The sequence below is a fragment of the Puma concolor genome, chromosome D2 (genome assembly GCF_028749965.1).
Source record: "Puma concolor isolate L17-30 chromosome D2, mPumCon1.1.hap2, whole genome shotgun sequence".
Lineage (NCBI taxonomy): Eukaryota > Metazoa > Chordata > Mammalia > Carnivora > Felidae > Puma > Puma concolor.
In genome coordinates, this window is record NC_141677.1 from 46,207,555 (window position 1) to 46,234,875 (window position 27,321).

A 27,321-nucleotide genomic window follows, 5' to 3' on the forward strand; every position below is an offset into this window, starting at 1 on the left:
GTAGACACTTGTCAATAGTCACTGAACAGAACCTGTAAGTTCTGTGCCTATTATTGAATGTTTAACTATACTTCAGCTTTTAAAAAATAATAAACAAGAGTCTGGGGGAAGAATATTAATGCAAGTGTGCTTGGGTGCTGGGGTATACTTTAAGGATATTAAAGGTAAAAGGGAGAAAGTGTAAGGTTAGGTCAGGTAGGTAGCTCTGTCATCCAAAACTCTTTTTTTCAACCAGCTAAGCAACAGGTTTTAAAATTTTGAATATTTAATTTCTTGGAAGCTTATCATCTCCTTGCCAGGTGGTTAAAGTAAAAAGTGAGAGAGAAGATAGAAGAGGTGAGGGGTAGGGGGAGGAAGGGATGGGAGGCAGGGAGAGAGGATTGGGGCAGATAGGAAGGAAGGGATAAAAAAAAAAGATGTTTTCTTAAAAGCCATTTATTATTTACTTCATTAAGTTACAGTGAACTTTCCCAGTGGAATTCTTTGATAGTGAAGCGTCTTTATACTGAAGTTTTGTTTTTTTCACACCTCTTTAGATAAGTCAGTGCTTTGTGAGGATACTTCATGATTCAATGGCAGGGTCCTAGCTTGGATTCTAGGTGCACAGATGTGTGAAGACAGAAAAGGGACATCGAGAACAGTGGTTAGGAACATAGGCTCCTACTTCCTGCATTCCAGTCCCTGCTCCACTACCTTCAGATTGTGTGACCCGGGGCATGTGTTCAGAGTGAGCCGGAGGGGAAAAAGGGAAACCAATTAGACTATTATTGCCAATTATCCAGACCATGGTGGTTTGAACCAGGGCAGTGGCAGGCGAAGGTGGAGCAAAGTGGCCAAATTCTGAATGAATTTTAAAGGGAGGGCTAAAAGCATTCGATGACCAATTGGAAGTTGTGAGAAAAAGAAAGCAATCAGTGAGGATGCCAGGCTCTTTGGCTTGAGGAACTGGAAGGTTGAAGTTGCCATTTGCTGAGTGTGACGTTTTATAAAGCAAGGTCATGGCTTAAGTTGCAAAGTTGTTTTTTGTTTTGTTTTGTTTTTTCCTTTGATTTTGTTTTGTTTTTCATATTTTTAGGGAGTGGGTGGAGATGATAGCAAGCACAGGGGTTGGCAGGCAGACCCCTGGGACCCACCTTATGTGTATGAGATTGTGATTTCCTTTCTCAGAGTTTAGTCCTTTTGCTGTGGGGGAGGGGGATGTGAAGTGTGATATTTTAGGGTATATTTAGGATTTCTCATTCGACTGGAATTCCTGAGAAAGCATGAGCCTTGGACAAGTTAACGTCTTGCTGTCTGGGATGTTTTGTGGGAAGACTGGATCCAGAAGTTTTAGTACCATTGTCTGCTGCTTCATTACCCAGAACTTGACAGCCATAGGCCCCTTTTTCCCCTTAGTTACCAAACATATTAATTCTTTTCTCTACCTCATTTAATTCTTTGTTGTGAGATTCTCAAATGCATATTATAAGTTTTAGATACTATTCAACCTAATTTCCATTAGTATTTCATTACTTGAGAAGTCATAAAGGAAAACTGAACAGAATGTTTCCTTTCTCCCTTAAATTGTTCCTATTATTAAAATGTTTCTGATAAAATGTATCAGGAAGCACACTCTTCACTGCTAGAGCATTTATTCATGTAGTTGTGTGGTTCTTGGTGACTGTATAATTTATCTCTAAACCAGTGAAAAGGGAAACTGAACAGGACACCAGGATAGCATGCTTAACCTAGGACTCTTCTGGGCAAAGCCAAATGTCTGGCCACCACATTCTTATGGTAAAAAAGCAGCTAGATTAAAGTTTGCTTCTTGTTGAAATTCTTGGACTTGACCGGGAGAAGGGTGAATGCCTGGAATAGGGAGCGGGAAGGAGAAAGTCCTGCAGTGTTGCCGTAGGACTAAGGACGCTCCCTGCACTGTGTGGACCTTTCGTGGCTATGGGCCCATGACAGACGCCTCACTTGAAGAGCAGAGTGTTGCAAATTAAGTCAAGGTTATGCAAGGAGATTTAGGGAATCAGTTGTCTGCTCACAGGTTTGTTTTAGTAGCTGTTAGTTTAGCTACAAGAATGAGTAATAGCTTTAAAAAAAAAAAAAAAAGAAAGAATGAGTAATAGCTTTAAACTTCAACTGCTTTTGTTTTTAGGACAAATGCTGTATCTTTTAACCTTTCATAAGTCACCTAAAGTGTGGTACTGTTCTGTCATCTTAAATGGGAAATTCTGGTACTAGCATTTAGTAGCTATTGATGATTGTTTGGAGTAGAGTTCAACATGAATGTACGTAATACATGGGTTATTAGTACTCCATGTCACTTCTTAGCACAATGACATAAGGTAACAAATTGGATTAATTAAATGAGGTTAAAGTGTAGAAAAGCTATTTTTTTTTTTACTACCACTTGTATCAGTTACTATGGAGAACACATTTTTCTGACATAGGAGGGGAAATGGTTTTTAACTTCAAGGTAAATGGTGGTACATTGAATACTGTATTTTAAAATATAGGGGTGTCTGGTGGGTCAGTTGGTTAAGTGTCTGACTTTGACTAAGGTCATAATCTCATAGTTCGTGAGTTCAAGCCCTGTGTTGGGCTCTGTGCTGACAGCTCAGAGCCTGAAGCCTGCTTCTGATTCTGTGTCTCCCTCTCTGTCCCTCCCCTGCTCATGTTGTCTCTCTCAAAAACAAATAAACATTAACAAAAAAATTTTTTTTAAATATAAAATTCTTCCATATACAATTTTCTATAGTCTCCTTGTTTTATATATCAGTATACTAAGAAAAAATATATTACATGTGTTCATGATTTTTAAAAATTTTATTTATTAAAAAAATTTTTTAATGTTTATTTTTGAGAGGGAGAGAGAGAGGGAGAGGGTCAGAGAGAGAGGGAGACACAGAATCTGAAGCAAGCTCCAAGCTCTGAGCTGTCAGCACAGAGCCCAACACAGGGCTTGAACTCATCATGAACCATGAGATCATGACCTGGGCCGAAGTCGGCCACTTAACCGACTGAGCCACCCAGGTTCCTCAATTTATTTAAAGTAATCTATACCTGTGCTGAGCAGAGTGGCGCAGCAGAAGTGTACTGGGCCCGTGAAGTAATATATACCCAATGTGGGGCTTGAACTCACAACCCTGAGATCAAGAGTTGCATGCTTTTCCACTGAAGAGTTGGGCACCCCCTCTTCATGATTTTTTTTTTTTAATGTTTATTTATATTTGAGAGAGAGAGAGAGCATGAGCAGGGGAGGGGCAGAGAGGGAGGAAGACACAGAATCTGAAGCAGGCTCTAGGCTCTGAGCTGTCAGCACAGAGCCCAATGTAGGTCTCGAATCCACAAACCATGAGATCATGACCTGAGCTGAAGTCAGATGCTTAACCGGCTGAGCCACCCAGGCGCACCCCCCTTTGTGATTTTTTTTATTTTTTATTTTTTATTTATTTATTTTTGGGACAGAGAGAGACAGAGCATGAACGGGGGAGGGGCAGAGAGAGAGGGAGACACAGAATCTGAAACAGGCTCCAGGCTCTGAGCTATCAGCCCAGAGCCTGACGTGGGGCTCGAACTCACGGACCGCGAGATCGTGACCTGGCTGAAGTCGGACGCTTAACCGACTGCTCCACCCAGGCGTCCCCCTTTGTGATTTTTAATGGCTGTGTATGGCTGTGGAGTTTGCCTTTGTATGGCTGTGCCATAATTTATTTAACAGACCTCAATGGATGCACATTTTCATCACTTTTTTTTTTTAATTTTTTTAATGTTTGTTTTTGGGAGAGGGAGAGAGAGAGAGGGAAAGAGAGAGAGCGAGTGAGCAAACGGGGGCGGGGGACAGAGAGAGAGGGAAACACAGAATCCAAAGCAGGTTCCAGGCTCTGAGCTGTCAGCACAGAGCTCAACGTGGGGCTCGAACCCATGAACCATGAGATCATGACCTGAGCTGAAGTCAGATGCTTAACCTACTGAGCCACCCAGACACCCTCTCACTTTCTCCTTTTTAACATTTTACACAATGCTGCTATGAATATCCTTGTAGCTAAATACATGAGAGTGTATCTGATGTTTTTCCCTTTGGGTTAAACTCCTAGGAGTGCAATTGTGGGGCCAAAGGGATGCAGAATTTTAAGACTTTTAACATATATTGCCGTATTGTCCTCCAGAAAGGCTTTACTAGTTTAAACCCGTCAGTAGAAGTCATTTTCCTGTAACTTTGTATCCTTTAAATGAATCCCTGCTAGTTTGATAGGTAGTAATGTTTTCTCATTAATTTATACATTTTTCGTTCATGTTATTAGGAGGACAAAAGTTTTCTTTGTTTTTAACCATGTATTTTTTCTGTACTATGTATCTGCTCATCTTCTGATCTCATTTTCTTATTACTTTGTGTGCCTGGGTGCACACATGCTTGCATAGCTCCTCATAAATTAAGGATAGTCATCCAAATATAATTTAAAATTTACTATTTTTTTCTATTTAGATATATCTAGGGAAATGCAAATGAAACAGCAGTAAACTACCTCACAATACCCTTACTAGTACAATTATTTTTTCAGACGCTAACAAAGTTGTATAAAGCTGGAACCCTCAGCTGTCCTGTGTGGCTTTATAAACTGTTCAGTTCTTTTGCAAATGACACAATAATACATTTTAAGAGCGGTAACAATGGACATGTCTTTGACCCAATAATCCTGCGCCTGGGAGATTACCACAAGATAATAATTGAAACGTGATGGTCAATGCCCCAAATCATTTATTGCAGCAATGACTATAATAGTGACAAGTTAGAAACAAATTAATGAATTAGAGATTAATGGTTAACTAAATTAGATTCATCACTGAATTATTAAGCTAGCATTAAAAATGATTAGGAACATTATAGACTGACATACAACGGTGGCCATATAAAACCGTGGAAACAGAATACGAACTTATTTCAATTTTATAGTTATAACTATATAAAAATATACATAAAAAAACAAAACCTTGGAGGAAATACAATGGCTTGGTTTTTGTTTGTGTTACCAAGTGTGTGTGTATAGAGTGTCCAGGTTTTAAGACTAACATTTACTGAGTGAGTACTGTGTCCATCCCACAATAACACTGTAAGACAGGGATTGATGTTATTCTCATTTGACAGGTAAAGAAACTTGATTCCCATGTGACCTATAAAGAAATTTAACTTTTTGTTATGGATGTTTTTTGTTTTTTGTTTTTTTTTCCAACGTTTATTTATTTTTGGGACAGAGAGAGACAGAGCATGAACGGGGGAGGGGCAGAGAGAGAGGGAGACACAGAATCGGAAACAGGCTCCAGGCTCTGAGCCATCAGCCCAGAGCCCGACGCGGGGCTCGAACTCACAGACCGCGAGATCGTGACCTGGCTGAAGTCGGACGCTTAGCCGACTGCGCCACCCAGGCGCCCCTCTTGTTATGGATGTTTTCAAATATATATAAAAGTAGCAAAATGAACCCTGTGTAATGATCACCTAGCTTCTACAATTTCAAGTTTACATTTTTAGTAAAGTCATAGAATAGGGTTGTAACCCATATACCCTACTCTAAAACCCATGTTTCTCATTACAGTCCTGTCTTGACTCTTCATTTTGTCATTTGATGCTATTGAATATCTATGATGCTTACTGGTTTTGGTAAAATAGACGTACAAAGGCATTATAACTGAAATTTATAGGTTGGTAATAAGATGGAGAAAGCACTCTCTTTAAACCACATATATTTTGTAATAAGCATTTTTAGTTGCAGTGTTCTGCAAAGACAAAACTTGCTGATACAGTTCATCCTGCTTTATAAATCTTTGACCCATTCATCAGACTCTGACCACTCTAAAGATAAAGGATTATGGTTGTATTGGTCTTTCTGACTGAAGTGGCCTTCTGCAGATTGAGAAATTGTGTAATTATTAACTACAGTAATGGATATGTACTTGCAAGTTTCATCTGGTATCTTAATGAGCTTTAACCCTCTGAGTACACCCAAAACATATCCTAGAATCATTGAAATTTATCGGTTGTCTATAACAACTCTCCAGTCTGTGTATTTTTGCTTTGATAAATATTTTGTTTCCCCTGCCCTCACCTAGGATGCCCACATCCCATTCCCCTGTTCACATACTCACAACTCCTATAAATTACTGGATTTCATAGCAGCAGCCTTAGGTATAAAGACTTTGTAAAAAATTACTGTTTTTTTTTTTTAATTTTTTTTTTTTAACGTTTATTTATTTTTGAGACAGGGAGAGACAGAGCATGAACGGGGGAGGGTCAGAGAGAGAGGGAGACACAGAATCTGAAACAGGCTCCAGGCTCTGAGCGGTCAGCACAGAGCCCGACGCGGGGCTCGAACTCATGGACCGCGAGATCATGACCTGAGCTGAAGTCGGACGCCCAACCGACTGAGCCACCCAGGCGCCCCAAAATTACTGTTTTTTAAATTAACAGGACCATACTTTCTAGTCCATTTTTTTTGGTGTGTGTGTGGGAAGTTCCACACTTGTGTTTTATAGAACTGATTCATTTCAGACATCTCTTTTCCCAGGAGATCTTTTCTGAACTCTCAAGATGCCCTGTGTCACCTCTATGCACTTCCCCATCCTCCCCTGTCTAGAGGGCACATAGAGCTCTAAATCTTGGGGACTTATGGCCTCATGGCCCTGTAACCATAAACCATACTAGAGTTGAGTCGAAGGACTGTGTAATCCAGGCTAGATATAAGGTCATTTAGTCAGATTTTCCCTTCAAGAAAGCTAAATAGAACGTTGCTTTTTTTTTTTATCTACTGTGATTGGGTCAAATATAGTGAAACTAGAAATGTGTCTGATAATAGGGAGAGTGGTTGGTTAAATATAGATTGGTAAAGCATAATTGGATATTTAGTAGTTAAATGAAGGAGATTAGATGAAATTCTGCAGAGTTGTGTGGAGTGAAAAGAAGATGGTCCAAGGAAAAAGAAAGAAGAACCAGAGAGGTAGAAGAAACAGGAAAGCATAGCATTCTAGAAACGAAAGAAAGAGAGTTTTATGATTGGAGTAGTCCTGTACTGTGAGTGCTTATTTGACAATTTGGACTTCACTGTTGTCTTAACAGAGATAAGAAATAGAAGTCCGTTTGCAGGACATTTAGGAGAAAAGGTTAAGTAAGGACACAGAAGCAGTGAGTGTCTTAAACTCTCTGTAAAAACGTTCTGGAGATTAAAAACGTTCTGTAGCTGGTGTCTCTTGGGTAAGGCAACTAAAGCTGCCTTCCTGGGTCCTGTGCTGGAGTGGGGGCAAGGGGACTTGGGGGCTGTATTGTACTCCTTTTTTTTTTCTGTATTTATTTAAATTTAGTTTCAAAATTTTGTCGTTAACTGTAGTCCAAAGAGCCTATGAAAAATGCAGATAATAGGCAGTCCTATTTTGGTTGGTAGCCCCCACCTTCTGCTTTCTAGGCACACCCCTGCATTTAATCCCATGGCAGTTCAATGTCACTATTGTGAATTGTCATTTTATCTCTCTCATCAGACTATTAAAACTCCCTGTTGTTATCGCTGAGTTCCCACTACTTAGCATAATGTCTAGCACATAGTATTGAGTAGGTATTTGTTATGTGAATGACTGAATGAAGAAACCAACAATTATCTGTCTCTTAAGCACAAAGTAATTCCAATTTGATGCTCTCACAGAAAAAAAAATGTTTCAGGAAAGAGGGACTTACAAACAGTTTCAAGTAGTAGTAAGATAAGGATCAAATACTGACCTTTGGATTTAGCTATTAGAGGGCATTGGTTTTCATAGTAAAAAGTGTTCTAGCAAGATGCGTGGAGTAAGAGCTGTATTTAAGTGAGTTGAAGAATAAATGGGAAATAAGAACATAGAAACAAAATAGAAGTTTGCTTTTTTGTTTTGTTTTTTAAAGATTTGAGATTAAAGGGAAGAAACCATTGGAGAGAAACCCAAAGATTTAAGAGAAGGGAGGTCATTATCATAGTAATTTTATACATTTTATTTGAAAATAAGTATTCTCACCTGCTTGTCAGTCTGTTTTATTTCTCCTTCTGCTTGGTTTGAACACATCTTCACAACTTGAAGGTTTTTGCTCTGCTATTTGGGGGCCCCCTAGTGGCCAATCTGGATAATGATATATAAGTAGTAAATTGTTGATTGGTCCAACATATAAGTTATTCCTTACACAGGTTATTCTTTCTGTGGATTAGACAAGGGTGGGATATGTAGTTATGGTAATTAGTGATGCTTACTTCTCTTTTATTTGTCAAAACTTGACACCTAAACACTATAATTTTGTTTCTATGGTAATAATTCATTGTTGTGAACCTTGAAAATTGCAGTGTATCTTTGTTTAGCTGCTAACGCATTAATAACTGCCATCATTGTGCTCAATTCTTACTCTGCAATGTTAGATTTGGGTCCTTTGTTCTACAACTATTGGAACATCATATTCAGTTTGAAGATTGTAAAAGAAAAACGTGAATTACCAAGCAAAAAGGATTTAATTATTATGAAAATAATGCATATTCATTATTCATCACAATAAAACTTTTAAAATAGAGAAAAAATTTAAAAATCATCCTTAATATTGCTTCTCAATGTTTTTCTTTCTAGGATTTTTTAATATTAAAATATTTTTGAACAATATAAGGAACACCTCTTTAACCACACCACACTAAAAAACAAAAAACAACAAAAAAAACATGTTCAGAACAGTTCAAGCCCTTTACTCTTTACCTATTATATCCCCATTCCTCTCTCCCAAAGTTAACCACAATCCCGAATCTGGTGTTTTATACTCAGGCATATTTAAAAATGAATATATTGTAATTCAATACAGAGAGTAGCTATACTTGTGGTGAACATAGCATAATGTATAAACTTGTCAAATCACTAAGTTGCATATCTGAAACTAATGTAACATTGTGTGTCAACTATACTCAAATTTTAAAAAACACAAAAAATATTCAATATATTGATACCAAAAGTTACATATTTTTCAAATTGTTTCCTTCATTTAAAATTATATTTGTAATATGTATCCAGCTGACCTGTAACTGCTTTTTACTGCCATATAGTACAGTAATCTTTCTCTGGATATTCCACGATGTATCCATTCTCCTCTCCAAGGGCTTTTAGGTTCCAAATTTTTTTTGCTTATAAAGTATCCCATGATCATTCTCATACATGTTTTCTTGTATACGTATATATGACCGGAGTTCTCCAGGGCAGAAACTTGGAAGTGGAATTATTTGGTAGAATGCTAATTTCCTGTTCTACCATCAGTGTGAGAGTTCCCCAATCTTAGGTATCTCTGCATAAACCTTTTTGCAGTCCTGTGGGTATGAAACAGTATTTCTTAAGAGCAACAACAAAGAGGGCCACCTGGGTTGAGTGGCCTACTCTTGATTTTGGCTCAGGTCATGATCTCAGGGTCGTTGGATAGAGTCCCGTGCATTGGGCTCTGTGCTGAGCATGGAGCCTGCTTGGGATCCTCTCTCTCTCTACCTCTGCCCCTTTCCCTGCCTTGTGTTTGCTTGTGCACACGCCATGTGCGTGCTCTCTCCCTCTCTCTAAAATAAAATAGTAAAAAAAGCCAACACAGAAGTGAAGACTTGTGTTACAGCATATTTGAAACATACAAAAGGAGAGTGATTAGTGCAGTGAGCCTCTGTGTGTTTCGTCATCCTGATCACACACGGCCCATCTTGCTTCATCTACACCCACCCTCCCTCTCCCTCCCAGTGTTCTAAAGGAATCTGAGATGTCACCCTGTCTTGCCTGCAGATACTCCTGCGTCTCTAGCACGTTACTCTTTCATACATAGCCTCGGTATCGTTATTCCACTAAAAACTAACAATAATCCCTTAATGTTATTAAACATTAGAGTTTCAGTTCCTCCAGCTGTCTTGTAATACAGGTATTTTTACATTTGTGTCTTCAAGTCAGAATCTGAATAAGGTCTGTACATTATAATTGATCTCAGTCTACAGATTCCCTCCATTCTCCCTTATGACATCTACCTTGCGATGTTAGCAGTCACTTATACTTATTGCCTAGAAAATCTGCTACTTCATCAGGAGTGGCAAAGTGGTGTGTTTCTGTCATTTCTTTTTTATTTGTTGGTTTATTAGCAGGATACCTCTGTAAAGAGAGATTTCTTCTCTTTAAATAGTTGGTCATCTTACAATACTGTTAGTAAAGAAAGGATAAAGTTTCTTTTCACTCACCAGCTTTTAAAACAATTGCTTAGTCACCAATATCCTCTCAAGGTGATCACTAAGTGAGCTTGTTTTCGTTATCTTTGTGAACTCATGGGCTTAAACATATTTGGTGATTTGGTGTGTTTCAACCTATTATGGTAATTATTCTTATTGGTTGCTCAACTTTGGCCAGTGGGAACCTCTTTAAGTTGGCTCCTGAGTTATTTTGACACCATTCTAGTAGTCTTTGCTAGTTTTACTGCTGCCTGGTGTGATGAGATATTTCAGGTTTCTTTTGTATTCTTCCTGCTCCAGACCTGGAATCAGCCATTTCTCTAAGGAGTGCTGGTTACGTAGCTACCATCTGCATAGCGCACACATTGATGTTTCCAGCTCATTGTAACATTGTTTACATAGATAGTTTAGGCAGGCTGAGCTATTCTTATCAAGGAATGGTGGGAACCCTCCTGGAATTTAAATTCCTAGATGCCAACCTGGGCCCACCTTGCAAGCAAGCCCTCTTTAATGACGGTAGTCTCAGGCCTTACTGTGTTACCTCTTTTCTGCACAGCTGACTATTAGACATTTTGTGGTGGTGGGGAGTACGTAGAAAGTGGGTTGAAGAGTCAGGAGTTCAGAGGAAAGGTTGTGATGGAGGTAAACTTGTGATAGTCATTCATGTATAGAAGGTATTCAGAGCCTGAGGCTGAGTGAAGTCACTTCAAGAGTGAGCACAGAGAGAGATCCAAGGACAGGCCCCTGAGCAAGAAGTTTGGCAATGAGGAGGAGCTAGCAGAGGAGAGCAAGAAGGAGCAACTGCTGAAATAGAATGAAGTGGAGTGGGAACCAAGAGAATGTAGTATCCCTAAAGCCAAATTAATAGAGTGTTCAAGAAGGAAGGCATGGTCAGCAGTGTCAAATGCTGCTGATGGGCTGAGTGAGCTGAAGATAGAGAGTTGACTCATCATGGCAATGTGGAGGTTATTGGGGGCCTCGAAATGTGCTGTTTTAGTGGAGTGGTTTGGACCAAAGCTTGAGAGGAGTGGGTTTAAGAGAGAACAAGAGAAGAGGGAGTATAGACAATTCTCTCAAGGAATGTTGCTGAAGAAGGGAGCAGAATGGTGCAACAGTTGGAGCGGCAAAGAAGGTGAGGAATAACAACATGAGAAGGAATGGTAGCACGTTTCTATGTGGTTGGAGATGCTCCAGTAAAGAGCAAAAAAATAACGTAGGAGCGAAGGGGAGGATTATTGGAACCTGAGGAAGCACAAGGGAATAAGATCTAATGTCTAAGTGAGGAAGAGATGGCCTGGCATCGAAGCATGGACGGTCCATCCATAGTAACAGGAAGGTGGGCACAGTATATAATATGACAGGGGTGGGTTGGTAGGAATGTTGTTGAGAGCTTGTAATTGGAGACGGTGGTAGCATGGTCACCAGCTGTACTCGAGGACTGGGGAAGAGATTCTGGAGACTTAGAGAATGAAGAGGTATGAAAGAGCTCCTTAGTGAGTGAGCAGATAGGGAAAGATAGATTCCTAGGTACCACCTGGAAGTTAGTGCTAATGAACTTAAAATGAGACTAGTTTTCAGATGAAGGTGTAATTTTTTTTTTTCCTAGTTACTTCTAGCCCATGGGCTATAGGTGCAGAGTAGGTGGTGATTCAACCAGTGTTTGAGTTCAGCTGGGCAAATATCTTAGTGAGGAGAGCAGTAGAATTAGCGATGTGTGCTAGGGAGTGATTATAATAATGGACCATAGCGGCTGAGCTGGTTAAGGAAGGAAGTGAAGAATGAAGCTGTAAAAATGTGGTATGTATGATCAGTTGTAGATCCCGCACGTTCAGAAAGTTGTTGGAGTTGTGCATTTAGAGGGAGTGAGTAGGAAGATGGGAGAAGCTAGTTAGAGAGTTGAATGTTTAAAATTGAGTTTAGGGAAGGGTGTGCAGTTATTGATAATGGGAGGGTACATGACTATACGAATGGATAACTGGGGTAAGGTGGAGAATACAGTCAATGGAGGAGAAGAGGTCAAGGAGCCGAGAGGCCAGGGATCATCCACACTGATATTGAAATCATAAGAATTATAATTGGATAAATTATTAGATTTGGAAAAGGTGACAATGAGTGAATCTTCAAGGATAAGAGTGACAGGAGATTATAGTTGTCATTTCTTGATGGTTCCTCCTTCCTATATACTTCCATACTTCTATATGGACTTTTCACGATTTGAAAACTTTTCTTTTTACAAAGGACCCTATACTCTAATCAAAAGTCCTTAGTCATACCATGGTTTTTCATAACTCTGCCTGTTACTGATGCTGTTTCCTTTGTTTAAGTGCTCTTAGCCACAATGCTTGCTTTCCGTAGCTGCGTTCTTCCCTGGCTGATGGTCGTTTCCTGTTTATAGTCTATAGTATCCATTACATTATTTTGAGAATGTTAGTTTACACTCACTATTTTTCCCTCTTTTTTGTTTTTGTTTTTTAATTTTATTTTAACTTTTTTATTTTAGAGAAAGAGAGTGTGTGAGTGGGGAAGAGGGGCAGAGGGAGAGAGAGAATCTCAAGAATCTCTACACTGAGTGTGGAGCCTGACACGGGCCAGTCCCACGACCCTGGGATCATGACCTGAGCCGAAATCAAGAGTTGAACCCTCAGTCACTCAACCTACTACTAGGCCACCCAGGCACCCCTCTATTTTGTTTTTTTAAAACCAGGCTGACAGTTCCCTTAGGTCAAGAGCCTTATCTATCTTTTTGTCCCTGGAGCACTGTGAAAGAGTTCTCAACAAACTCTAGGACTGGATCTCTTTTTTTTTTTTTTTTTTTTTAATTTTTTTTTTCAACGTTTATTTATTTTTGGGACAGAGAGAGACAGAGCATGAACGGGGGAGGGGCAGAGAGAGAGGGAGACACAGAATCGGAAACAGGCTCCAGGCTCTGAGCCATCAGCCCAGAGCCTGACACGAGGCTCGAACTCACGGACCGCGAGATCGTGACCTGGCTGAAGTCGGACGCTTAACCGACTGCGCCACCCAGGAGCCCCGGACTGGATCTCTTTAATAAGTTCCTTTTGAAAGTCAGTTATGATCAAGTAAATCATGGTACAATTCTTCATTTTTACCTTAATGAATAAGATGCTTTCTTAGATGTACTTATATCAGGTGCCACAGTTAATGAAAAAAGTTTAAATTATAACGAGTTTCTTTTATCCATGTATTACAAAATGACTACTCTTAATTCTTTGTATTTCAGAGAAGATTTAAAAATACAGAAGTAATTATTATGCTAACAGATTGGAGTGAGCATAGATGACAGTCACTTCTACATCTTGAAGAGGGCCTCAAGCCTCAGTTTTTTTTAAATTTTCTCTTGCTTCCCGTTTGAACCTTCTATTTTGGTCTTGGGAACTGAGTTCACAGTTGAAGGAAGGAGGCCCCAAAGTTACTGAGATAGTCTATGGAGTAAAGAAAACAGGAAATTTAAAGGTGACTGTAGTACAATTAAACCAATGCTTTGTTTTTCCTTCTCTACTAACTTGTTATTTAAATGTAATTAAACACCATTTGATGTCAGTGTACTTAGCTTTATTTTTTTTGTAGTCTTTTTTTTAAGTATCCCTTTTAATGTATTAAAGAGTCTTCATGTGAGGATATTTTCTGGCTATTTTGATTTCCCTTTATGATTTCTTGTATATTTATGCCTTTCGTAATTTAATGGAATACCAAAATAAACAACCTTTATTATGTTTTTGATGGCATATAATAAGTTAATATATAAAAAATCTGACAAAATACTCATTTAAATTTTTTTCAGAAACTATGAGTGGAGGATCTCAAGTCCACATTTTTTGGGGTGCCCCAGGTGGTCCACTGAACATGACAATGTCACAGGAGCGAACTTCTTTAATATCCGATGATGACCCCTGGAAAAAAATTCAACTTTTATACAATCACCGTTCTTTACATCCAAGGGATGAAAAAGGCATGCACGAAACTCTTGAAGACTATCAAATCCTAGAAGCTGTTGGCCCTCCAGATCTCCCTCGTGGTCATTTTTTAACAAAGGCGATGAGTGAACCTGTTCATGTGAAAGAAGACTTTACACATTGTATTTCTGAAACGGAGACTGGAAAATCCCAGAAGAGTCACCTCTTAGGGGTGAGTGATATAACTAGTTCTGATGTGCAAATACGTGAACTTAAGGGCAGAGTTCAGCATTTAACTGAAGGAGAAAAGTATCCAAAGCTTTTCGGTGACAACAAGAAAATCACAGATGAACAGCACAAAGATCAGTCAAATACATGTGGTCAAAACTTTCAAAAAAATGTCTTTCAGTTAGATCATAAGCATGCCGCTGCACTGGATTTGGTCTGTGGTACAGAACACATTCATACAGGGCCGGGAGCTGTTGAAACAGAATGTGTGCCAACCGGACATTATGAGGGACAAAACCAGTGTCTAGGGTTCTTTTCCTTGAAGACGGAAGATAAGCCAAGGTCTGAACCTGTTAGAAGGGTCTCAGACCTTAAAATATCTACTGATACTGAATTTCTTAGTATAATGACTGCCAGCCAGGTTGTTCTTTTATCTCAGAGGAGGTATAAAGGACAGAATTCTAGAAATAAAGGGCCCATAAGTGTGGAGATTGAACCAAAGGCAAGTCATGGGGAAATAAGGATAACTGAAGATAATTTGATTCAGCCTAATAATGATTTTGCAGGAGATGAAAGTGGACAAAACCAAGCACATTCCCTTGAACTCTTCAGTCCTATTTGTCCTGAAACAAAAAGTGGTGACACTCACGTGAAGCCTGATAAAGGTCTTGAAGAAAATATAAGATCTCAGGAACTTTTCAATTTTGAAGACAAAGTGCCCCCCAGTGATGTATGTATTGAGTCCTATTGCTCAGGAATCCTGTGTTCCCAACTAAATACTTTCCACAAAAGTTCTACTAAAAGAGGTTGGACCTCTGAAGATAAATTGGGCCATTCCAAAGCTCTGTCTAAAGCCTTCCAACCATCCAAGAAAATTAAGTTGGTTTCTGATGCAAGAGATCCTACTGCAGCAGTGAGCCAGAGGCATGTGTCTAGTTTTAAGGGGATTAAAAAGACATCATTAATAAAAAATTGTGATTCTAAAGGTCGGAAGTATAATTGTTTAGTCATGGTATTATCTCCATGTCATGTGAAAGAAATAAATATAAAATCTGGGCCAAATTCTGGCTCTCAAGTGCCTTTAGCAACGATTGTGGTAACTGACCAATCAGAAATTAAGAAGAAGGTCGTTCTGTGGAGGACTGCAGCATTTTGGGCACTTACAGTGTTTCTTGGAGATATAATTTTGCTCACAGGTAAGGTCATCATGGGATAGTGGTAGCTTAAAGCTGTAGGCTTTTCTGCACTCCCACATTTACCCCGCCTTTTTACCGTTTGCCTCTGTGGGAGCCAGCGTGGTCCAGCCCCTTCCAGCATCTGCTTTGGTCTCCTAACCATTGACCTGTATCCTGTGCTTTGCTGTATCTGGGCCTGTGCTCTAGTCTGCTTTGTTCTGAACCTCCCTTCCACTCCTCTTTTACGAAGCCTTCCCTGGTCGCACCCTTCCTTCATTCGCTCTGTTAGCAATCAGGTCATATCATCAGGCTTGCTCTTTGTTTTCTTATGGCTTTGTCTACGTGTGTCTTATTTTTAAGCTTTTTCTTTTTTTTTTTTTTCTTTTTTTCTTTAAAAAAAATTTTTTTTTTTCAACGTTTATTTATTTTTGGGACAGAGAGAGACAGAGCATGAACGGGGGAGGGGCAGAGAGAGAGGGAGACACAGAATCGGAAACAGGCTCCAGGCTCTGAGCCATCAGCCCAGAGCCCGACGCGGGGCTCGAACTCACGGACCGCGAGATCGTGACCTGGCTGAAGTCGGACGCTTAACCGACTGCGCCACCCAGGCGCCCCTTAAGCTTTTTCTTTATATTAGCAGTCTTATGAAAGGACAGTGTTTCTACTCCTTACTCCCTGATAATGCTGTGCACATTGCATTCTAAGTGAGGGATCAGAGACAGATTTTCTATTGTGTTTTTAATTACTAAAATTGTATTAATCACATTTGGAAATGTGGAAGGGAAGACCTTTTGATAGTAAACCAGCCTCATGTCACCACCGGTAATGTTTCGAAGAGTTACCGTCCCGTTGTTCTCCCTGTGCTCCTTAGAATGTGTATACGTACGCAGAGGATGGTTGATGTTTATTGGGAACTTATTTTGTGTTTTAAACTTTGCATGTATGTCAACTCATTACAACAACTGTATGAAAAAGGTATGGATTATTATCCCCATTTTTTACTTTGAGGAAACTGAGACCCAGAAAAGTAAAGCCACTTACCCAGTTTCACACATCTAGGAAGTGGCAAAGCCGGGATTTCACCTAGACTCTGGAACCCATACTCTTACTATATACTTGTAATCATTAAGAACATTCTTTTTTTTTTTTAATATAACTTATTGTCAAATTGGCTAACATACAGTGTGTACAGTGTGCTCTTGGTTTTGGGGGTAGATTCTCATGATTCATCGCTTACATACAACATCCAGTGCTCATCCCAACAGGTGCCCTCCCCCTCTCCCCCGCCATCAACCCTCAGTTTGTCCTCTGTATTTAAGAGTCTCTTAGGGTTTGCCTCCCTCCCTCTCTGTTTGTAGCTATTTTTTCCCCCTCTTCCCTTCCCCTCCAGTCTTCTGTTAAGTTCCTCAAGTTCCACATATGAGTGAAAATATATGATATCTGTCTTTCTCTGACTAACTTATTTCACTTAGCATAATACCTTCCAAGGAATGGTTTTTACCTTGCTTCTTTTTCTGACATAAGAAATCTAACATTGTGTTACAGGTTCTTCATTAATTGAAAATAAATACACATTGTATTAGACCGGAGATACCAGTCATTTTAAGGATGAGTCCCAGACTGGGAGGAAACTGATTAAGCTCAATAACGTGTCTAAAGAAAGAATGTGGTAGAGAAGAAGAGTGGGTGAGCCTTAGGAGCTTGGAAAAAGAAAACATGAAGGCAATCATTAGTGGTTCCCACCTAATGGCTTGCTGGGGGAATGAGAGCCTTGGCTATTGTACATTAGGTGCATCAGGCTGTACATCAGGTGCAGCCTCTAATAAGGAGATAAACGTGGGCTATAACCCGTAGGCCCAGCACGGTCCCGTCCCACTGGCAATGTCATCTTATTTGTTGGCAAGGCGGTTCATCCAGCTCCCTCTGTTCTGATTCAGTGCTCACTGAGCTGCCCTTTGCTTATGATCTGGCTTCCCAGGTGTGAAACTGCCTACAAGGTGAGAATTGGCTGCCAATGTTGTTTCTGTGGCAATTAATGCCTCAGTGAAAATTAAAAAAAAAAAATTGTGTTCTAGTTTTTTTTGTTTGTCTCATGAACCTGTTTAATGTGAGCTTATGTTGCAGAGCTGAAATCTATTTTGGGGATGCTGACAAAATCAGATTCCCCAGACTATAAAGAGAGAGCTGAGCCCTGGACTGGTTATTTTACCAAGGCAATTACTGTCACTGTGTGGGCCCCATAGGAGGACTTTTCCTGGCAGATGGAAACTCAGACCTGCCATCTCTGTGTTTTCCCCTAGTGTCCATACAGTTGTTAGCAACTAGGTAACCTCCTGTTAAGTGACTTTACCGCTTTACTTAGCCATTTTCTCATTATAGGATATTTAGATGATTTCTATCAGCACCTTTAAAAATAATATCAGGTTTTTTTTTTCCCCCTCTTTTACCTTATTTCCTTAGTAAAGTAATCTAGTTCATCAATTTCTGAATAAGTTTCTTTTGTTTGTGCGGACAGATGGAAACTTCATGGAAAACGGAGAAACCTATACTTTCCTAATTAGGTAGTAAAATTATATTTACATAGAAATTTGTAGGTAAAATCCTATTTTAATTAACAGCATCCAATTGTACATTATTATATCTCTATGTTGGATATCTCATACTATCTACTGATATACACCCCAAAACTGAAAATTTTCCCACAGCAGATGTATTCTAGATCACGTTCCATTCAGTAACACAGTTGACCTTTTGCTGTTAGACTTTCAGCAATAGAATGAAGAGATGCTGTAAGTAAGGATGGTCTACGGGAGACTGCTGACCAGAATTCAAAGAGGACCTTGGGCCCTATCTGTGGGAAACCACAGATTTTTAAGAACAAATAGGAGAGGCTCTAGGGCATATAAGTGAGAGGGAATCAGGACAGCCAGGAGGCAAGGGCTGGGCCATTGATTCCACTCCACCCTGTCACCAGTGATTAGCAAGTCACTAACCCAACATAGGTTTTACAACCTAGTTTTCCAAAGCCTGTCCTTGAAATTTCTTACTTGTTCCTTCCTGAAGAGCAGGCATCCTGATGGTCAGATTATGAAGAGTCTAAAATGCTGTCCTAGCTATTTCTGAGCAGGCAGAGGGGAGCTGAGTGTTTTTTAAACTAGTTAATGGATCACATTAATGTTCGTGAAAAATTACTCATTGGCCCTGGGGGACATGGATTGGAGGTGGGAAGGGGACCTACCAGGAGAGAAAGGAATGCACGATATAAAATAGCACTGTCAAGGGCCGGTGGGGAGACTCAGGGGGCAGTGTTCAGCAGGTGGGGGTTTGGAGACAGAAGGTGGGGAGGGAGAGGTAGACGTTCAGGATGACTTCACATTTTAATTTACCTGGCTAGCTCCACAGTGCCAACAAATGAGATGGGTAATGTGAGAAGAAAAGCAGGTTTGAGCAATTTTTGAATTTGGAGAGCCAATAGAATATCCAGTCAGGAATGTCCGTGAGGCAGTTGTGGATAAATGGGTAAGTGGGTTTGAAGCTGGGGAAAGTGTCTGGCTGTAAATTTGGAAGTGACTACTTGGAATGTGTGCATCCTTGTTTTTCTTCCTTATTATCTCAAAAATTGGCTACTATTAGGATATCTTTATACCTCTAGCATTTTATGCACTGTTTATATTCTTTTATGCACTGTTTATATTCTTCCAGAGATTGATATGTCTCTGTCTCTAACTTACAGTTTTGCTCTACTTGAAATTGTTTCTACCTGTTGGTATATTTAGTTCCACTTTATGATTCTTCTGTATCCATCTTAGATCATAGAGCTCTCTTTTTCCTATTGGAAAGTGTTCCTTACCTCCAAAATCTTTCACTTTTAACATCTGTAGATGAAGATTACCATGCTATTGAGGGGAAAATAATCCAAGTCCTTTAAGGATGTCGTATATTCATATGTGTTTGTGGCAGAAGGGGTAAATGCATACTAATATTATTTACTCTGTTAGACACTACTGTTTTGGAACCATTACTTTGCTTCCTGCCCCTAAATGATTTCCTTTTAATTTCTCAAAATAGACACTATAACATTTTTTTTTTTTTTTACATGAACAAAAGCCATTAAACCATTCTTTGTGGAGCAGTGAGCTTCCATATTGATAGTGTTCGAATATACAGAAGTAATTCTGTTGTTGCTATTTTATCATTTTGTGGCTTTAGGCGATGATTTAACCCACTTGAACTTTAGTTGCCTGGCCTGTGAGAGATGTTAATAATATTTTGCTATGATTGGCAAGTTAACCACAGTGTGAAGGAATTTATGACATGATCAGAACTTTTGTTTCCCCCTGTCTAGATGTTACTGTTCATGAAGATCATTGGGTTGGTGAGACAGTACTACAATCAACTTTTACCAGTCAGTTATTAAATCTTGGGAGTTACCCGTCTGTCCAGTCTGAAGAATGTAAGACACGTTTTAAATGTAATCATTTCTTAGTATTCAAAAGTATATATACATATTAGAAAAAAAAGTTAAAATAGTAATTTTACGAAATGTTTTCTAAACAGGTTAGCTGGACAGTATTGGTTTATTTTCTTTAGTAAGACTGAAAATAGAATTTATAAAAATAAAGTTGTACGTTGTAAATCATATTTGTTTTAAGAAATATTGGGGTTCAGTTTCCATTTTCTTACTTTTCTTAGAGTGTCCACATAGTGGTAGTTCTTAACCTTTTAGGGAGTCCTAGCTCTCTTAGAGAAGCTATGTGCCCTTTCTCCAGAAAAATAGACTTAGGTAGATAGACACAGAATTTTGCACATAACTCCAAATGGTTCCCTGGACCTCTAAAGTTCTCTGTTGCCAGGCTAAAGTTCTCTGTGGGGTTCCCCAGCCTCTGGTTAGGAACCCTTGAGGTCGTGAGAAAAGCCTGGGCCTCCCAGTCAGCCAGTTGTGGTTTGAATCCTTGTTCTTCAGTCCAGCACTGCAAGGAAAGACTACCTTCCTTCTCTGACATCCATTTTCTCTTCTTTAAAATCAGCACTGAAGAGCCCAGAAGCTATCTTTTCCTCCAAGAAATAAAAAAAAAAAAAAAAAAAAGAAAAAGAAAACAAAGTAAGGGAGATAGTATAAACTGGTAGTTATAGTCAATGGAGTCAGAGCAAGATTTGAATCCTGGCCCTACCACTTGCACAGTCTGTGTCTTCCGGCAAGTTACTTAACCTCGTTGTACCCTTGTTTCCTCATCTGTGAAATGGAAATTAAAATACATACGTAGCTTATAGGGTTGCTGTGAAGATTAAACGTGAGGTATTGAACCTGCATGTAATATATAATAACAATACAGAAATATTAATGGGAGAAATAGTAAGCAAAATGTATTTGATGGAATACTGAAACAGTGTCATAGAAAGATAGCCATGAGTACATAAGAATACACTGATTTTACAAGAGATTAATTAGAATAACAAGAAAGTCGTGTGGCATGTATGGAAGGTACAGCATATTCCAACCCGTGAATAATGAGTATTCTCAATGGAAGGCAGGGTAAGTAGAAGAGAGTAACAACAGTTAGAACAATAACAAAGGTGTTTGGAAAGGGTTAAGATTTCCCTGTTTCCGAGGGAAACTAGTCAGCAGAAAATCAGCACTGACATGATCTCATAAAATAACCAAAGTTGAGTTCTTCACCTACCCGGTTTATATGTATGAAGTGTTGATGTTGTTTGAGGCACTGTGCACTGGGGGTACAGTGGTGAACGGTGTCCCCCTGGTGCCAGCCTTCGTGGCGCCGATGTCCCTGTGTGGCGGGCCGATAAGGAAGAACCTATAGACATGAGGGTGATCATGAATGCTATGACGGAAACTAACAAAGGGCAGAGATGGGAATACCATAGATCTGGCTGCAAAGGGCTGCTCATGGAGCTGAATTAGGGAGTTAGGAAGTTACTGCAGTAGTCGAGGTTGAGAGATAATGGGTGGCCAGCAGAGATAATGAGAAATGGATGGATTTGAGATATAGCTTAGACAGACCAGTTCTATAGAAGAAATAGAGAAAATTATTCAAAATTAGTTTAAAAATTATACAAAAATGTTGCCAGGCTCACATCATTTCACAGGAGAATTCTACCAAGAGACCAGATAGTTCCAGTGCTCTGAAAATTCTTCTAGAATATTGAAGAAGGAAACTTCCTAATTCCTTTTATAAAGTAAGACACTGACACCTAAACCAAAGAAAGACATTACAAATAAGAATACAGACTAGTATTGTACATGCATACAAAGTCTAAACAAAATATTAGTAAACCAAATCTAACACTACCTTAAAGAAATAATGACCAAGTGAGATTTTTTCCAGAAATGGAAAGATGTGTTTCAATATTAGAAGATCTATGACTATCATATACCATATTAATAAATGGAAAGAAAAATTGTATTATTATTTCCATAAATATTGACAAAATTGAGCACCCCTTTATCATAAGAAGCTCTCCAGGAAATGGAGTTGAGGGATACTTTCTCCTTCAGGATCAATAAATATAATATCAATACAGTGGTAACAGTTACAATACAGTTGATACTGTGTCACTAAAATGGATGTATTTAGTCCTAATGCCAGTATTTTATTTAATGGAGAAACACTAGAGGCATTTCCACTAAAATCCGGAACAAGGTAAGGATGTACACTATTTCTGCTGCTCGTTGCTCGTTATCATGATACTGGAGTTATCAACCAATACAACTAGACAAGCAGAGGTATCTGGATGGGTGAAGAAGAGTAAAAACTATATGTGCAAATGCTTTGATAACATATCAGAAACACTCCAGGGAACCAAAGAATCAATTCAAACGATAAAGGAATTCGGTGGTGCAACAGGATACTAAAATTAATGTTGAAACCGTCACTAGCCTTCCATACACAAACACTGAACAGAGGACATGATGGTAGGGCAAAAGTCATTGGTGAAAGCAAAAAAGAAGATACTTCGGAATACATTTAACAAGAAATTTTCAAAGCCTATATAAGGAAAAAAATTTAAACACTCCGGAAAGAAAGAAAGACAAGAAGAAATGGAAGCACAACATTCCCTGTTCCTGAATAAGGTGACTCAACATTATAATGGTATCCGGTCTCCATAAGTGAATTTATAAATTCAGGGCCGTCTCAATAACAATATTGGGAAGCCATGCTATGGCATATACAACTTGATACTAACCTTCATATGGAAAAACAAACATGCAGGAATATTCAGGAAAACATTCAAAAAGAAAAAGCACAAGGGACCATGCTTACGAGACAGGCGTTAAACTGTAAAGCCTCTATAATTAAAACAGTGTGATACTGGTACATAAATAGACAAATCGACCCGTGGAATAGAACAGGAAGATCAGAATTAGACCTGTATACATATAATTTAGTATATGACAAAGATGTTATCTGAGATCACTGAGGTAAAGGTAAACTTTTTATTTATTTATTTATTTATTTTTTTAAAGTTTATTTATTTTTGGGACAGAGAGAGACAGAGCATGAACGGGGGAGGGGCAGAGAGAGAGGGAGACACAGAATCGGAAACAGGCTCCAGGCTCTGAGCCATCAGCCCAGAGCCCGACGCGGGGCTCGAACTCACAGACCGCGAGATCGTGACCTGGTTGAAGTCGGACGCTTAACCGACTGCGCCACCCAGGCGCCCCAAAGGTAAACTTTTTAATAAATGGTGGTGAGGCAACTGGGTAGCCATTTCGAAAAAAGACAAAATTAGAACAGTATCTCACACAAAATAGAAGAATAAACTCCAAATGGATTAAAAATCTAAATATAAAAAATATAACCATTCAGTTACTAGAAGGAAACATGGATGAATTTCTCTATCATCTTGATGTAGGGAACACTTTCTTGTTATTTCTCAGAATTCGGAAGCAGTTAAAGAAAAAAAAGACAGATAAATTTGACTGTAGAAAAATAAAATTTTGCATGCCCAGAAGCACCATTAACAAAGCCAAAGGACAATCGGCAGACTTGGAGAGAATATTTGCAACATACACCTAGACGAAAGGCTAATATTCCTAGTATAGGGAGAACTCTTACAAATTGAGTGACAAAGGACCTGATAGGAAAATGGGAAAAAGACCTGAGTCATTCAAATTAAAACTACACAGAAATTTTATTTCTTACTATCAGATTGGCAAAAATTTAAAAATATGATAACACATGCTGTTGATGAAGCTGTGGGAAAACAGGCCCTCTGACACATTGCTGGAGGCAATGAGAATTGCTGCAGTTTCTGGAGAGATATTTGGTGATACAAAATTACAAAGTACGTATGTACTCAGCTTTCAACCCAGCAAGCCTACTTGTAGGAATCTGTCCTAAAGATACGATTATAACAACATGAGGCAGTATTTGTAATTGCAAGAGGGAAAAATTGGAATGCCTGTACATAGTAGAATGGTTGATTAAATTGTGTTACATTTCCACAGTGGAATACTATGCATAACTAAATTATTTTTATTATTATATTGTATTTAAAAATTAAAATTTTTTAAAAAAAATATTTATTTATTTTTGAGAGAGAGAGAGAGAGAGTGAGCATGAACGGGGGAGGGGCAGAGAGAGAGGGAGACACAGAATCTGAAGCAGCCTCCAGGCTCTGAGCTGTCAGCACAGAGCCTGACAAGGGGCTTGGACCCATGAACTGTGAGATCGTGACCTGAACCGAAGTCAGGTATTTAACTGACTGAGCCATCCAGGTGCCCCTTAAAAAAAAATTCTTTTTAACGTTTATTCAGTTTTGAGATAGAGACAGAGCATGAGTGGGAGGGGCAGAGAGGGAGACAGAATCATTCTCTGAGCTGTCAGCACAGAGCCCTATTTGGGGCTTGAACCCATGAACCGTGAAATCATGAGCTGAGCTGAAGTAGGATGCTTAACTGACTGAGCCACCCAGGTGCCCCATTATTTTTTTCTTTTCTTTTCTTTTCTTTTCTTTTCTTTTCTTTTCTTTTCTTTTCTTTTCTTTCTTTTCATTTCATTTCATTTTTTAAAATTTTATTTTTGAGTAGACTTCATACCCAACATGGGGTTTGAACTCACGACCTTGAGGTTTAGAGTTGAATGTTCTACTGACTGAGTCAGCCAGGTGCCCTGAATTATACACTTTAAAAGGTGAATTTTATGCACGTGAATTATATCTCAACAAGGCTGTTATAAAAATACTATTCTGATAAAGATAATTTTATGCATGTGAGTTATATCTCAATAAGGCTATTATAAAAATATTATTCTGATAATTGATTATACTTCATCAGACTGCCAGAGGCATCTATAATACATAAAGGAATACAGACCCCTTTCTCTTTACCTGGAGATATACCCCCTTCTCCAATTATTACCTAGAAAACTCCAGGACATTTTTCCAAAACCCAGCTCAAATATTTCTTCAATAAAGCCTCTTTCCACTTGCCTGGGCAGTTGATTTTGTGTGTTGTTAGAATGCTTCCATGTATCTCTTATACTCTAAGCCCTGTGTTTGTTATTGACTGTCTCTAGGTTGATAATTCTTCTGTGCAGGTATAATGGCAGGTATACAGACAAGGTATATCTTTGTATCCCTAGAACCTGGCATGATGCCTGGCACACAGTGGATGGTCTTCTGATGAGTGAATGAATAATGAGGCTTTCGTGTGGCATAAGAAATACATTAGGAGGAGGGTGTTAAAGGGAGAAGGAAAGAAGAATTACTTGGTTTTTTTTTTTTCTACTGAAATCGGCAAATAGACCCAACCTTCTAAAAAAGTACGTAAGTGCCTTTTGCTAAGATTGTATTTTGATCAACAATCCACCATATATTCAAATACACCTCCCTTTCCTTCAAGGAAGTTAAATTTTAATCAGCAAACTTATCAATGTGTGCATTTTATTATATGTAAATGTATCTCAAAAAATGAGAAACATTGAGACAAATAATTTAAACATAGGAGAAAAACATGTAAATGGCATAATGACCAAAGAACTAAATAACTGTTCTAATAATCAAGGGAATATGCCAGTGTAGCACATGCTCACATGCCACACGGGAGCTGGAGATAAAAACCCTCTAAGTTCAGAGGAAGAAGTCACTGAGAGCCTCTCCATAGTGTATTCTGTGTAGTATTTGGATAGTTTGAGAGGATGGCAGCATTGTAGCCAGGGACAATCGTAAGGACAGAGGCATAGAAGTGGGGAAAAGGAAGACATGTTCAGGGAGGGTCAGGTAGGTGACCCTTAAGAGCATTTCACGTGAGAAATGTAAGAGCCTCGAGGAAGAATAGCAGTGGTTGGGATGGTCGTGGAAGGTGTGAGCCAATCAGACTGCAGGGATTAGGGGACCGATTGGGTATAAGAGAGTAATGGAGGAGTTAAAAAAAAAAAAAAAAAAAAAAAAAAAAAAAAAAAAAAGAAATACTGGTCTTAGTTAATTGGTAGAAAAATGGAACTGAGAAGGGAACAGGGCAAGTTATTTCTGGAGATAGTAAATAATTCTAATTCCGTTGGTTAAAAATAATCAGGCTTATGTTTTGCATCTAAACATTTAAGAATAAGTTACATATTTGTAGAAATGAAAGTGTGGTTTTTACACTTAATCACACTTTACAAGATAAAATGCATTTCTAAGAAAATACTGTGTTTTCAAGAAAATATAATTTTGCCATCTTTTCTGCATGTGTGTGTTTTTCTTTCTTAGATTCCAAGATAGTCAGTGATGCTGTACTTCAAGACTTACTGGCATACGTGTCTTCAAAACATTCCTATCTCCGAGATCTTCCTCAGAGGCAGCCTCAGAGAGTGAGCAGTATAGAATTTGTAGAATTGGAGGAGCTGCAGCCGGACATGTTAGTCCATGCGGTGCTGAGGGTTGTTGATATCACTATACTGACAGGTAAACACTGGGGGCTCCTTCTCAATTTTAGGTTATAAAATAATTAAGATACAAGACTTTCTTAGGATATCATTTGGGTATCACGGTTGTATTTATCACGAGACATTAGAGTATGGTGTCACCTGTGAGAGAGTAATGCCAACTAAAATATTTCTTTTCCAGAGGCATTATACAGTTATAGAGGACAGAAGCAAAGGAAAGTTATGTTAACAGTGGAACAGGTCCAAGGTCAACATTATGTGCTTGTATTATGGGGTCCTGGAGCAGCCTGGTACCCTCAACTTCAAAGGAAAAAAGGTAAATACACCAAAAAACATTTAATTTATTTATAGTTAGGTAAATGATTAATGCTTATGAGCTTCAGATGAGGAACTTCTTAAGAGATTAAGAAGGTCTGTGTTTGAAATAGTAGGTGGTCATAATTGACTATTCTTCTTGAGATTTCTTCTGTTATAATTTTATACCTCCTGTAAGCAGTTTAGTGATCTGAAAAGTCCTCTATAATTAATGGTGGTAGAATAAAAGCTTCTACTTATTCCCAGGTATACTACTTTACCTTTTTAGCGAAGGTCTTATCTCCTTCAGGAAATGTTCTTTAAAATTGAATTCTGGAGAAGCTTCTACAGTTTTTATTCAGCCAAAGTACCCTGATAAATAAACTTCTCCCTGGTTATAAGGCAGATGTTAGGGGAGCTGCATTAACCCTTTCAAGTCTCAATGTTACTGTTTAATAAATGAGTGCATTCCAGGCTTTTATACCAGTTGTTCTAAAAGCGTGGACTATTATCCATAGAATGTTTGTGTTTAAAATATGACCCACGATTCCGTTTTCTTTAAAGCAGGACTTAATAATAATTTATGATGTATTTAATTAAAGGGAATTGA

General features: G+C 38.8%; 1 protein-coding gene and 1 long non-coding RNA gene across 2 annotated transcripts in view; one reads left to right on the forward strand and one right to left on the reverse strand.

Annotated features, from left to right (window-relative positions):
• The window catches only part of SHLD2 (shieldin complex subunit 2), an 85,515-nt gene that overhangs the window by 34,746 nt on the left and 23,448 nt on the right, over window positions 1-27,321 (forward strand). The window contains 4 exon segments of the mRNA XM_086680186.1: window positions 14,017-15,552; window positions 19,877-19,984; window positions 26,242-26,436; window positions 26,599-26,733. Of these exon segments, the coding sequence (XP_086536312.1) occupies window positions 14,022-15,552; window positions 19,877-19,984; window positions 26,242-26,436; window positions 26,599-26,733 (1,969 nt within the window). The 5' untranslated portion in view covers window positions 14,017-14,021.
• Window positions 13,244-27,074, reverse strand: LOC147576035 (uncharacterized). Its single transcript, XR_015241686.1, has 2 exons — window positions 26,993-27,074; window positions 13,244-13,657 (listed from the first exon to the last, which is right to left on the reverse strand). It is a non-coding gene; the product is annotated as an uncharacterized LOC147576035 (long non-coding RNA).